The following is a 14,058-nucleotide window of genomic DNA, read 5'->3' as shown; positions in this document are numbered from 1 at the left end:
TATATATATATATATATATATATATACCCTCCTTCTCTGGCTTCTGTGAAGGGAAAAACCAGATTGTCACAGCAGTGACACACCTTGGCCTTGCTGTCTGAAGAGAGTCTATAAAAGGTTTGCACCCAGTGTTTTCCCCTTCCTCAGCTGCTCAATCCAGATGACAAAACCTCAGATTACCAGTTTCTCACACTGTGGATCCTAGACGCTAGAAGAAATGGTCTGTAAAGAGAACTCAACATTTTCCTATTAAAAAAAAAAAAAAAACCCTTACCTTATATTTTGCCTGCCTAGGCCAGTAATGTGTAAATTTGTTTCCAGGTTTACCTGGTCACGCTCGGGCATTCTCTAAGATAATGCTGTTTGTTGTTCTGTTGTACACAGTCCCAGTGATCAGGTGCCTGGTATAGATCTCTTGTTTGTTGTGAGATGAGGAGCTACAAAGCTGGAATCACAGGGGGGGAAAGTAAAATCGAAATCTGCTCAGGCGAAAAGCCTGCAGTGTTGGGGTGAGGGGAAAGAGCAAGGGAAAGCTGCTGTTTCAAAATCACACCTCTGTTGTGCCCGTAGCTCTTGGCCCTCAGGGAAGGATTCATTCAGGGGGTGTCCTTTGGGGAACAGGGATACAAATCAGCACTGCCCATGGCAGACACACCTGGGCAGTGCAGCCAGGGAACTCACACTCTAAAATGAGCTTTCCCAAATGATCACCTTTTTTCACAAGCTGCATTTACTCTGCCCTCCAGCTACAGGAGATAGAAGCTAAAGGAGCATAATGGACTGCAAAGGAACCACTGAAAATGACTCCTGTAGTTTGTTACAGTCTCCATTGGGCTAAAACAGTGTTTTACAGCTTTGGTGCTCAGGTAATATCTGCCAAGTCAGTACTGTTCTCCTTTCACTGCTGAAAAAGAGAAATTAAGCTGCTGGCACCAGTGTGGTGGTTTCCGTTTGAAACTGGGTAGAAACATTAATTTTGTGTAGTGGTTTTGCTTTGTTAATTTGAGATTTTACTAATTTTGAGATTTCCTGGCTAATGTACTAAAGAGTGTGTGGGTTTGGTGTTGGTTAATTATTAGTGTAGGTCACTAATAGTGGTTTCCCACTTGAGAAGTACTTTCTGTGACACAGCCACAGCAGCACCTGTGGCACCACTGAGGTACTGGACCTAAGGCAGCCTTTGTGGAAGCACCTTTTGTGCATCTTAATCTATTAATAACTAATAAATGACAAGCTCAGTCTTAGATGTGAATAAATCTGCAAAGTAAAGCCATTAGAGCTAGAAAGAAGTGTTCCAAAATGCATAGTTTTGGGAATGTTTTAGATACAGATGTCAGCTACTGCAGTAAATCAGCTGCAGTATAGAGCTGTGCATTTCTGTAGGCAGAATACTCCTGTGTTCCAGAAACAAATGTATTACTGCTGGAAGTTATTAATGTTTTTTTGTATGCTTCTTTCATAACCCTGGTTATTTATGGAAAAAAGGTGTTTGGTTGCAGGGTTTTTCTGGGACACAGCTTGTGAAAATACAACTACTTCTTGTAAAATGAAACTTTATTCTAAAATGTATCCAAAATTGCAAGACACAAGCACCATTAAACAGATAAATAGACATATATTTATATACAGAGAGCATCAAAACACAAAACAATTGTTAATATAATTCTTATACCATTTTAATGAGTATCCATCAATAAAACTTTACAATTTAAAGGAGACTTTTCAGTTGCAAAACAGTTGTAAAATCATATGTATAAATTATGTTTACTACAATTCCAATAACAGAGGCAAAGTAAAATACAAAAATAATAATCAATACTGCAAATTCAAATACAAACCCCAAAAGTAATGCTGCACAGGTACGTATGTACACTGGATGAATTCATGCAGCCAGGCAGTGCAACAAATTAACTGCTGAGTTTAACTTATCACAAAATGGAACCACCATGTCGAAAAACAGAAGAAAATATACTTTTGTAATAAATCATAGTGCATTTTGAAGTTAGACTTTATAAAATGATTGTTGAGTGATATACTTCTAATATTCCCCATGTGATCTGAGATCCCCCCAACTCCTTTTTTCACAAAATAAAATACAAATGACAAAAGCTAAAAACCCCACTGTAGAACAGAGTCTGATGTACTGGTACCATCTTGAAAGCATTTGTTTGAATTCTCGGTATCAGACTTGTTTGCAAGTGTCCATGTCCACAGGGACACGAGTTTTTCCTTGCTACCAGAAGTAAATCTTTCACGCTCCAATGCTATCTCCATAAACTGCATCTCACACGATGCTTAGGCTGCACTGGTTTGAAGAGACACAGCTGAGCCTTGAAAAAAGAACCCTCAAATCCCTATGAAGCACAGAGAGAGTAAATGGAGGATAGAGAGACCTCATTATTCCTGAAGCTCCTATCCCTAATTGCTTTAATTACATAAACAGAGATTAACATAAGAGGCTTTTATGGCTTGGGTGAAATTTCTGCTAATTTGCTGGGCAAGTGCAAAGCCCATGTCTCTCCACAGGGCTTTGCCTTTCACAGTGCAGAGGGCTACAGACTCTTTTGGTTGGTGAAAGGAAGCCTCAGGTAACTATATAGAAAAATACCTCTGCAGTGAAAATGTGGTAAAGAAGCAAAAATTCAAAACAGAACCTCTGGAAAACTGTGACTTCTTGTGTAACAAAAACATGGCTGTCACCTTTCAGGTCTGTGTTGGTTGGTATAGCATGAACATGTAGATAAAACTGGTTAAGTGTCAAAATTATATGAGATACAATTACACAGTCTGACACTTTTTTCTTTAAAATCTTAAGTGATAAGCACGCTCAGTGTTTTCACTAGGAAATTACTGCTAAAATGCTACATTTCGTTGCTGAAAAGACATTTATAGCAGCCTGTAAACTACTGAAGAGTTGCTTCCTGCATCCTTTGTGCTTCCAAAACCCCCCTTTGAGCCATCACTAACTTCTGAGTTAATGGGAGTTTTGAGCAAAAAAAGGATGCGGAAGACCACCTGTATTGGGTAAATAATGTAGCAATTTATACAACAGCTCTTCAGATCTTCCAACATGCAAGCACGTGTAGAGAGAAGCTAAGAGACAGCATGCACTGCAGTGTTATGTCATTGTGCTTATGTCTGCTGAGGGCATTATGGCATTTTCACTCAGAAAAACAGAAATGTTAGCCCCAGAAGACTAAAAGAGCCAATATTGATGAAGCCATCAGCTACTGTTGCAGTAAAGAACACCCCAAAAGAGGGAGGAAGTTTGTCTGCTCATAGCGTATACATACTGAAGCTGAAGAGAATTACAAAGGCACAATACAAGCCTATATTTCTGGTAAATTATATATATTCATAAATTTCTGCTCATACCACCTCAAGATAGTGAATGGTACAATAATAACTGAAGGTACAAATGTTAATTGAAAGTGAAGCTCTAAAAATAAAGGACTGTTGGAGAACATAGCTGACTACTTGCTACATTTCTACTCTTCCCAGGTGGTGAGCTCATCCACCTTTCCTCCACTGACTGACAACAACACGGTGACCCAGTGAGAAAACTGGAACACCGTCAGATGACAGACAAAATGGCTTTATGCATCTGAAAACGTGTCAGTGAGTGGCTGCCACAACAATCTTTCCCACTGCTTTACCTTTGGCTCAGAATTCACAGAGAAACCAGGAACAGCAACTGGAATTTCATACCCATTTTCATGCAGAGCTGAGGCTGAGATAATCCATGAAAGTAGCATTTTGGTTACCTTCAGCACTCAAAAACATTGAACAGCAGAGCAGGAATTGTACCAGCTCATCTTAAGAAACAAATCTCAATTTTTCTACTCACAGCTACACAAGACCTGTATCATTTCCAACAGCAAATGACTCACAACTTAGGAAATAAAGTGAATGGATCAATACTGCTCCTGTTGAACTCAAAAAGTGACACCCACTTTTGTGTGATGAAATTACAGGGCAGCTGTGGAGGCGACTGCTGTCCCAGCCCAGCTCTGAGAACGTGGACGCTCGATGAAGGTGAAAGGTGCAGCTACAGCACTGGAGTTTTGACCTTGGGCTGTTCCTCAGCTCGCCACAACAACTAGCACAACTGCTGCCAGGATTTCGTACCGCAGGTAACAGGGAAGGTATCCAGGGGAACGAGAGCAGGAACCTGCTGGAAGCAGGCTCTGCTAACCCACAGTAACGCTGCCTGCAGATCTGCTCTAGATGACATGGGATATTCCCTCATCTCCAAACCAGCACACCGAATCCCAACACATTTATCGCACGTTTCCCCAAAAAAAACTTATCATAAACTGCCATTACTACATGTATTCTCACAATCCTCAACCAGAACCTCCTAGATTTATTCCTTAAAGCTGTCAGGAAAGGAATCTTTAGCCACAACTGGAAAGTATGAGCAGTAATACCTTAGTTACAAGCTCATAGCTGAATTTAAAAGCAGCATATGCTATTGCTGGTGTAGATTGATCTATGCAATGGTTTTTCCCTGTGTTGCTTCCAAAGAAAATCAGTGCAGGTAACAAGGAAGCCCACTCTAACAAGGAAGCCCACTCTAACAAGTAAAGGTGAGGTTTCCTAGGCAGGGATCATCACTCTAGAAATGTTCCAACAATTTGCAAGTTCAAGCTACAGCTGTTCATTAAAATCAGACTAAAAATACAGAAAATGGCACTACAGGGCAGAAATATCATGCTTGAGATTGAATTCAGAAAAGTCATCTGTAAGACACTTGGATTCAGGTTCAAAGGAGCTGCATTATTCTTGCCCATTCCAAGCTCAAAAAAATACTTGTTTGTGTAGAGGTGTGAGAAGCCAGTTGTACACACTTGGATTCATCCCACCTAATTCCAGCTGTTCATCAGTGGTGAGGGCAAATGATGCCATAATGCAATCTCCCAGAGGCATCTCCACTCCTGTCCCTCCTCTGACTTACACGTAAGACCCAGCTGGTAATTTTTAGCCAGCTGAAATTAGGGCAGGATGAATCAGGCCACAGCATGGAGCGGAAACAAGTCTGATGTGGTGGCACAGTATCACCATGACAATCCAGTCTGTCACAGCCCTGTCTGAGGCTCCCAGCCAGACACGCTCTGGGTCAGTGACCCACAGCACCCGTGCCTTTGCAGCTCACAGTCTGGCAAGGAGCTCATCACACATTACACAGTGAGGCTTCAGTTCATGACGATCCCCCAGAGCAAGGCCCGGAGCCACCTGGGATGGGAGTGCTGCCAGGCAGCTCTGGTGCACAGGGACTGCAGCCCTCCCAGACACCCCAGAGGCTGCCCTGGAGTTACACACAAGGTCTGGAGGGGTTTGCAGCCGGAGTGGTTACTCATCCTAACACAACACGCACTCATGTCCACGTATCCATGGTGCTGTGGGAGTTGTGCATCCCCACGCCTTGGCTACGGCATGGGCTGGCTCTTGGCAGGAGCTGTCGGTAATGAGGATGAAGCACACACTGAGGAGAAATACAGCGTTCTGAAACACACATTTGTGAGATCCCCAATAGTATCAATAGTAACGATTAAGGTCAGAGGCAGTATCAAGTTTTGCATGCACTTTCTACATTAGTATTTATATAGACAAGTTTCATTCTTGCTGGTTTGCAAAATTACTGAGGTTTCCTTTACTTCCAGAGACTGGAATATTGAACATTAGTTTCATTTATGATGTTGAAAGTCATTCTTTGTCTAAAATACACCTACAAATACTTGGGATTATGGGACATGGATTGCCCTGTTGTTTTCTGTAAAGGGCTGAAGTAACTGTAGAAATATTTTTGATCTTAGAAATACAGGGAATTTATCTACAAATTGGACTGTAAGCATGAGGAACACTTATTGCAAGTTCTCAAAGTCTTACATGAAAGGGTGAAGGTGCAAAGTCATTAAGACTGCCTTGATTCTAAAGATTAGCCTACTCATTTAATTAAACTATCAATAGAAACACAGAATTTAAAGTAATCCAAGTAAGAATCCCCTTCAACTTTCCACGCTTCTTCACTTCTCCCATCATTGCCTTTCAGACTAGACAGGTCTTGAAATTCTGATCTCAGAAACCAGCAAAGAACACACAGACATTTTCAGGTCTTTGTTGTATATCATAAAATACTGTAAAAAAAGAATGCAGAGTCCCAGAATTCAGGTTATTTTCCTCTCTTGGTAACCAGACAGAGAGTTCAAATCTCCTTAAAACACCACCTCAGGTAAAGCCTGCAGTGGGTGGGGATGAGGACACAATGCAGAGGCAGTGCTGTGCCCCTCATATGCCTCTAGAGATGGATTTCTGTCTTGGCACTGCTGCAGTTTGTGGGGAATAAAAAACACACCAGCTCACACATCTTTGTGGGGCAGCAGCCTGCCCAGGTGCTGTGCCTGGGGCACCCCTTTGCCAGGGGACACTGCACAGCTGTGACACCTCTCAGGTGTGCAGGCACAGGCACCTGGGATGCCACAAAACCTGCAGCTGCTTGCTCCAATCCAACCCCAAGCTCTCAGAAAAGGATATGAACTGGGTTGAATTCTTGTACATTATATTTAATATTTCTGTAAATGGCTTATAGATCTGCTGCTTGAAATAAATTCTGAAACCACTAAGCGTGCTTAACAGAGCTTCAACTCTATGTGGACAGCGAGTTCAGAGGACAGAACAAGGACTGTTGCAGTATATAATACACATGGCTGTACAGTCAAATGCCACCTCTTGCTTCAAAACAAGAATTTACAGTAGCAAGCAGTGGTGGCAAGATTTCTTACACAGAACCTACAGGAATTTACAGGATATGCATGGATCACTGAGGTTATAACACCAGCAATAGACAACACAGAGTATCTTGTGCAATGTGAACAAAGTTGACAGTAGTTTACCAATGCTGTAATTCACATAAATATGCTAACCCACCAGCTAACAAAACTTCCTCCTCTTTCCACCAGAACCAGATGCGTGTACAGCAATCCATAAAAACAAAAGTGGTTTGTTTTTGTGGCTTTAGCCAAACATGCACAAAGTAGATGCACTCCAAGAGGATACTTGCAAAAGAAAAAAAAAACCAAAACCTCAAAACTAGTGTCCAAGCACACACAGCAACTGGATTCACACTTCTCAAACAGCCATGACAGAGCCAAAGTTTATTGTGTGGATGCTTTTTGTCCAGGAAAATTAGTAATATAAAAATTCACTTGATTTATAACTGACAGAAAACTCCAGCTTTACTCACACCACTCTTCCGTGTCTCTAATTCTAGCCCTAATTCATTCCAGCCCTACTTTGGGAAGTTGTGTTCTCTTCCTTATCCATTAATGTAAATGCAAATCAAATCAAAACTACAACATAATCAGAAAAAATAAAAAATACTTTAAAAATGAATTTGAAAATAGCTTATACCTGCTTTTGGATGTTACGTTTATTGACAACAATTTAGTAACACCACTTTGCTTTCCCACTAAACCACTGGATGTGCTCAGTGCCTCTGTTACAGAGAGCTTTAATTAATTTTTACCTCAATTAAATATATCCTTTATTTGTGATTTTATTTTCATCCAATCTGCAAGACAAAAACTAGCTTTTCTTTCAAGCTATTTTCTATCATTGTTAGGAACCATCTTGTCTAATTTGCGAGTAGGTGGGATGCTAGCTGTCCTGAACTTGAGCAGTGACAGCTCTCAGGATGCTGCACTGCCATTCCTTATCTGGTGTTACACTCAATTCCTTTCTATTATAATGAAATAAACTCTCAACAGCAGGGCTCTAGTTACAAGTATGAACAACTTCCTGCATGCTTGTTGGGCAAAATGCTCTAATTTTTGTGCAAAGATCTGGCACAGTACATTTACTGGGGAAGTCCAAGTGAGAGAGGGTAAAACATGAAGATTAAAACAACAGAAGTGAAGCCTAAAATATCCAGTTCATCCAGTTGACAATGTGACTCCTCAGGGATCAGAGCAGTTGTTCCACAACAATACTTTTTCCCATCAAAAGCAATTACTGATGATTTCAGTATCTCTGTAATAGCCCGAACTCCTACACTGTACAATTTCCTAGCTCACCCAGGCTATTGAGAACACATCACCTTTCAAAATCCCCATGTTTTTTGCTGTTTCCCTATGAAAACTGATGCTAAATTGCCAGAATTTTCTCTTAGCTAAATCCAGCCTCTTGTCAGCATTGTAAAATCTTGAAGGGATCCCCAGAACCTAACGGCAAGAGAGTTGTGCAAGTTCTCAAGAGAACAGCGAGGTAGGAACGAACACCTTGTTTCTGGTGGATATTTGCCCACTCCTGAGCCACCTGACCCTGGGAACAAGCCTGCTCCACCACTCGGTCACTCTTCTGAGACCACAGAACCCTGAATCCTCCACGAGACACACTGAAAACACTGACCAGGCAAATTAAACCACTGTTTGTGAATTAGGCTTTGTACAAGGTCATGCAATGCAGATGTCAAGCAGTACACTTTTGGGGATGTGGAAGGAGCTTTCAGCATGAAGTCCAGATGTAATATTTATAGCAACTAGGCAGCAAATCTCTGTTTTATCTGATTTCCCCAAAACCATGTCTTTCAGCAAATATTTACAATGCTGAAGTAAAATAAAGAAAAAAAGGGTGATTTTCTTTTTGTCTATCCATTTCTTTTGCACACAAAACTGGAAATAGTGGCTAGAAAGTGACCATTTCAAATTATAACTGAAAACTGCATTTATTAAATTTGAAAACATGTACCCAAGAAAACCTTTATACATTTTTATGGCAAGTTTTCCTATTACATGAGAGAATTTCTTACACATTTTAAGCTTAAATGAAGAACAGCAACCAAACAGAAGTTTGGACTAAAACTGCAAAGCTGTTGGCTGTGTTGAGGGAAACTATGGCTGCACAACTGAAAACAAGATGAAAGAACAAATTCACAGAAATAGTTCATGTACTAGTGAACAAAGCTCTAATAAAGTAAGAAACAGAAGAAAGCCAAATCTGCTCTGCATTCACTATTGATACATAAACATGGACCTGCACTGGTAAAATCTGTAAAATAATGTCTGCTTAGGAAATACTTAATTTGAGCTCTAGACTGTCCATGTTCAAGCATGGATTTAAATTATTACAGTTCTACTTTTTTAATTTCCTGAAGGATACTACCTGTTCTTAGATCTGTTTAAAATTAACTATGTGCAGGCACAATTTGAAATCAAGGTGAAGCTGTTAGCAGGATAAGAATTTTCATGTGCTGAGTAGGTGATCCTTTTTCTTTTCTAGATTTGGTACTGCAATTTGTTTCCAGTATGTAGACACTATACAGGAGTGCACTCAAAGCAGTATTTTAAACTCTCTCTTCTCATTTTTCAGGTTGAAACATCGTTTTGGTAATTTCAACAGACCCTCTGTATTTTTCTCTATGTACTCAGTTTCTACATCTGCCAAATAATGTTACACCACAGGTAAGTTATATTTTTGACCCAGATCAGGGTGAAATCCTACCATCCTACCCAAAAAATGACCTTATGTGAATGGTTTCATCAAAGTTTCAGCAGAACTGGCACAAGCAGCAGTTTACAGAACTGTGCCAATATCTGAAAAGTAGAGAGCTGCATACAGCAAAATTTAAACCTAATTTCTTTCTGAATTTCTAAAGTTGTTTTGAATCACTAAGTCATGAATTGGATCCTCAATGTAAGATAAGAGTGTTGAAGTAATTTACAGGGGTTTATTTGAAAGATGTGATTTGTCAGGATTCCCATCCTTAAGGCCTGAGCAAACCCAAGTGTGTCTGTGACAGCACCCACAGTTATATCACCACTTATGGTGAAGAAAAATAAATTTACCTGTACTTTACATCATTAAGGTATATTTACATTCTTGAAATGCAAATGTGTAGAGTCAAATAGTGAAGAATCCAGTCCATACTTAGCCACGACAACAACAACCGTGGATCAACCAGGAACAGGGGAAAACACTTAATAATTAACTGATACAGAAATAGGACCCTGTGTAACGTGTATCAGCTGAAAAGTCATTTTGAATAAAGTGATCAAAACTAAATATTGTAACAGCTGGTCCTTCATTAAATCTAATTTCAAATCATTGGCACATGCAGTATTGCCACAGAACAGAGGAAAATTCAATTGGTTTTAGGCAGCTCAAGAAGCTGTCCTTCGATGCATTCTTAAAGGAGCAAGCTTCTATTCACTTCTTTCCAAGTGTAATTATTTAAAATAAATTATTAGCCTACATATTTGTCTGTGGGTATTCCTACTGAAAGGGAAGGGAACAGCTGGATGTCCTGGGACATGGAACATTTAGTCCTACACTATGGGGAACAGGCTGAAAGCCTGAAAGTTGTTAGTGTCTCTGAACATGTGACATGTTGGCTGGCCAGGACATGTTGGCTGCAACCAGAGGGCTTCCAAATAAAAACATGGAATTTCTGGAGGCTGGAAGTGCAAGTTCCAAACTGCAGGTTTTCCTCATTGTCAGGTAGTTAAGAAAATAATGTAATCCCTACATACAAATATCCAGGTATTTTGTTAATGCACACCAGGCCACATGCTTTACCTGTGATTCAGACAGCTTCCTCCTTGCCTCAAACTACTACAGTCTTAGACATGGCAATAAGATCTGGGTGACACGGAGATACATCTGGATCTGAGCACTCCTTTCCATAGTTTTAAGCAGCAGGAAAGACCCTGGTTTCACTGTGAAGTTCACAAGTGAATCCAGTTTCACTGATTTTCTACAAAGCTGGAATATTTGCAAGAGTTCTCACAGCATAACAGATCCCTTACTCTCCATTTCTGCTACTCTAAGATTTAATCAGTTCTGTTTTTAAAAAGCCTTACTTCAACTTTGCCTGAAACACCCATTTACAGAATCACCTTCTGTGTATTTCTATACTAAAGAGCAAGATCTATCTAAAAACCCAGTGTGAGAAGATCTACAATGCACCACTTAAATTAAAAATCCTACCAGAGCTGGACAAGTTCTGACATTATCAACAGTGCTGTTGCATAAGGACAGAACCAAACAGCAGTTACATTGCTCCTGGTATCCGGAGCATAAAAAATATAAGTGGGAGTAGAAACTGAGTGCTTGGGGATAGTCTTTCTTCTCACATTGATACTCCAGATACCATGAAAATCCTACAAGGATTTGTAAGCAAAGGAAAGAAAAATGAACAAGCAAAAAGCCCTGTGCATATTAAGGAAAAGATAATCCAAAGGTGTATTTTAGATTTTGAGTAATTAGTACATAAGATAGATTGTTTTCTAATGGTTCAGCTGCAGCACCTGGCCTCTCCAGGAGCCTGGGTAAAGCCTCAGTGACAGCAGCTGCTGCCTGTGGGGCTGCGTGGGTGTGCGAAATGCAGGACACAGTGAATCAACTATGTGCTGAAAGGACATTTGCTCCTGTATAAAAGTGAGGATAACCTGTTTTAATATTGATATCCAATCTTTGTCAGCAGTCCCGTGCACAGGTTTAAAGGTCAGACTTCCATCCTTACAAGGTGCCCACAGCTCACTGACCTGGGAATGGGCTTTGGCACTCGAAGCACTGTTCCCATCTGCCTCAGTCCACCAGCAGTGACACCATCTGACTGAAACTGGGCCAGAAAGAGTCCTTGGGTCCCTGGAAGGTACCACAGATAATGCAAGGACACCTGGACTCTGGGTGTAATGGGGACACACCAGTGGTGTTAGTGACAACAGCAAAGGGTCTGAAGAAATTACACCTGATTTTGTGTTTGTGACTCAAGCCAATAGCAGGGTATTCCAGAATCTTTGGAGACACCAACGAAGTGTTTTCCAAAGAGAAGTAAATGAATGTGACCTTCATAATCAATAAGAATACAGTCTACAAAACCATACAATGACTATCTAGGCCATGTTTTCATCTAATCAAGTAGTTCTTACTGAAAAGTAATGCTACCAAAATCTTTGATACTTCAACATAATTTTAATCCTCTGAGACTTTAATCTTTGAATACCCTAACAGTAGAGTAAGATGTTAAATCTTTTTATTTCCATATATCATACACGTATAATCTATGGAAATAAAAAGTAGTTAGGAGATTGTAGTATTCCTTACACATCCAGCTACCATCACAAGCCCATCACATATGGGTGATATTCCTTTACCACAAACTCATGAAAGAGAATCAATCCCCTTGCACATGGATATACCACAACCCAGAGCTGCTCCTCCTCTGAAAGGCTTTTCTGGATTAAAGTCCAAGGAGAGGAATTTGCTGTTTGTGTGTGGCATGAATTTCTGCTGAGCCACTTTGTGCCTGCATTGCTGATCGTCAGCCTTTGTATCACTGCACACTGAAAACCTTTCTTTTCCTGGGGGAGCTGAAAATCATCAGGAACTAAGTAAATGTACCATAATCTTGGTTTCAGAGCTCTGCCTGAAGAGAAATGGGAATGCTTCCAGAAGTGCTTCCTTTAGGCCTTTTTCTGCATTCTGGCCCCAGCTTTTATACCTAACTCTATGTCCTCCTCATAAAAGGGCCCAGACCTTTGTTCCTCTTTTGTTCATGGCAAAAGGTAACACCCTCACAACAAGGCTAGTAGTCATAAAAAGTTTACTATGGCATTTTGGCTCAAAAAAAAAAAAAAAAAAAAAAAGGCTACTGACTGGAAAGTTTTGTGAGAATTAATTCTGGCTGATATGGCAGAAAACACACACCCAAACAGCAGGGTGACCTGATTTTCTAAATGGGCTTGGAAAATACTGTTTATAATTAGGAACACAGATTGCCCATATATGTTTGAGAATCACTGAAAATGGGAAACATAATTTTAAGTTGTTGGAAAATGTTTTGGTGATAAGGACTCTACTGTATTTCCACTAACTACCACCCCTACAGAAGACCATGCTAAATAGAAAACTCAATTCCAAGGGCAGGAGAAGCCCTGACACTTTATTGCTAGATTCTATAGCAATTGGAGCTCACTTACAGTAACCTTATAGTACTCTATATAAACTGAGAAGCTTGTATCAAATTCAGGCTTCCATTTAAAATAGATATTGCAGATATTAGGCTTCAATTAAAGAAGAAAAATAACCTTCAGTGCTTTTTTTTTTCTCTTAAAGGCAAAGTATCAAAAAAAATCCCCAAACTAGGTGGAAGTTATTAAATTTCTCCAAAAACTTAAGATGAGCTTTCTTCTATTTCTTGAGACAGTACAATTTGTGATTCACAGGGTAGCTGGTATCAAACACAAGGTAATGAAAGCTCGTATAAGCAATTTTATTCCTATCCATAATGGCAGACACTAACAAAATCAAAAGAATTTATCCTTTGAGTTCAACTTAAAAAATAACTTATAAAGCAGTGATATATGCAACATAAAACAGTTCAGGATGGGAGAGGGAAAGCAAATTTTAATAATTAAAATGTAAACGTGAAAAAGAAAAAAAAAAAAAAAAAGAAATGGAATAAAAGTCCCTACTTCTGATTTCTACGTAAGATGTCACATGATCCTATTTTACAGTGTCCTGGGGTCTGTGTGTGTGTGTGTTTGGTGTCACACACACACACCCCATGCTGACCCACACATGTACACACACAGACAGGCGCTGGCAGCTCCACCTCGGGCACTTCTCTCATGCCACTCCTTACAGTTGTCTCAAGCATGTTTGGGACCCACTTTCTTGACAAAACAGGGGAGATGGTAGGAGAAAAAAAAAAAAATCAGGTGGGTCTGATTGTGTCTGAGATCCTTTAGTTAAACTGTACACTGGGACGAATGATTTTCTTCTGCAGTAGCTCTCTGGAGAGGGCCAACTCACTGTGGTCTTCATGGCGACACTTGAGAACGGGTCACACACTCATTGTCATGCTAGGGGAGTACTGGAAAAGAGGAATCCACATTTTAACAGACATTTATTCCCCCCACCCACAGGTAGCCACACCTGGGCTGTGGCAACGGGGTCAGAGCACCTTGAGCTGCCTCCTGAGTTTGTGCTGCAGCCTCTCTTGGGGCTGCAGTTCAGTTTGTGTCCCCTGAATTTCTGCTGTGCTTCTCTCATGCCACA

General features: G+C 40.3%; 1 protein-coding gene across 1 annotated transcript in view; it reads right to left on the bottom strand.

The window, feature by feature from the left end:
- Window positions 1-1,539: 1,539 nt before the first annotated feature.
- SSBP2 (single stranded DNA binding protein 2) overlaps window positions 1,540-14,058 on the bottom strand; it is a 102,899-nt gene continuing 90,380 nt past the window's right edge. The window contains exon 16 of the mRNA XM_041463293.1: window positions 1,540-13,873. Coding sequence (XP_041319227.1) covers window positions 13,844-13,873 — 30 coding nt within the window. The 3' untranslated portion in view covers window positions 1,540-13,843. The remainder of the gene's footprint in view (window positions 13,874-14,058) is intronic.

This window comes from Pyrgilauda ruficollis, unplaced genomic scaffold, assembly GCF_017590135.1.
Source record: "Pyrgilauda ruficollis isolate IOZ18807 unplaced genomic scaffold, ASM1759013v1 scaffold164, whole genome shotgun sequence".
NCBI classification, from domain to species: Eukaryota; Metazoa; Chordata; class Aves; order Passeriformes; family Passeridae; genus Pyrgilauda; species Pyrgilauda ruficollis.
The sequence above is the reverse complement of the archived record's forward strand: the minus strand, read 5'-3'. Positions and strand labels throughout refer to the sequence as shown.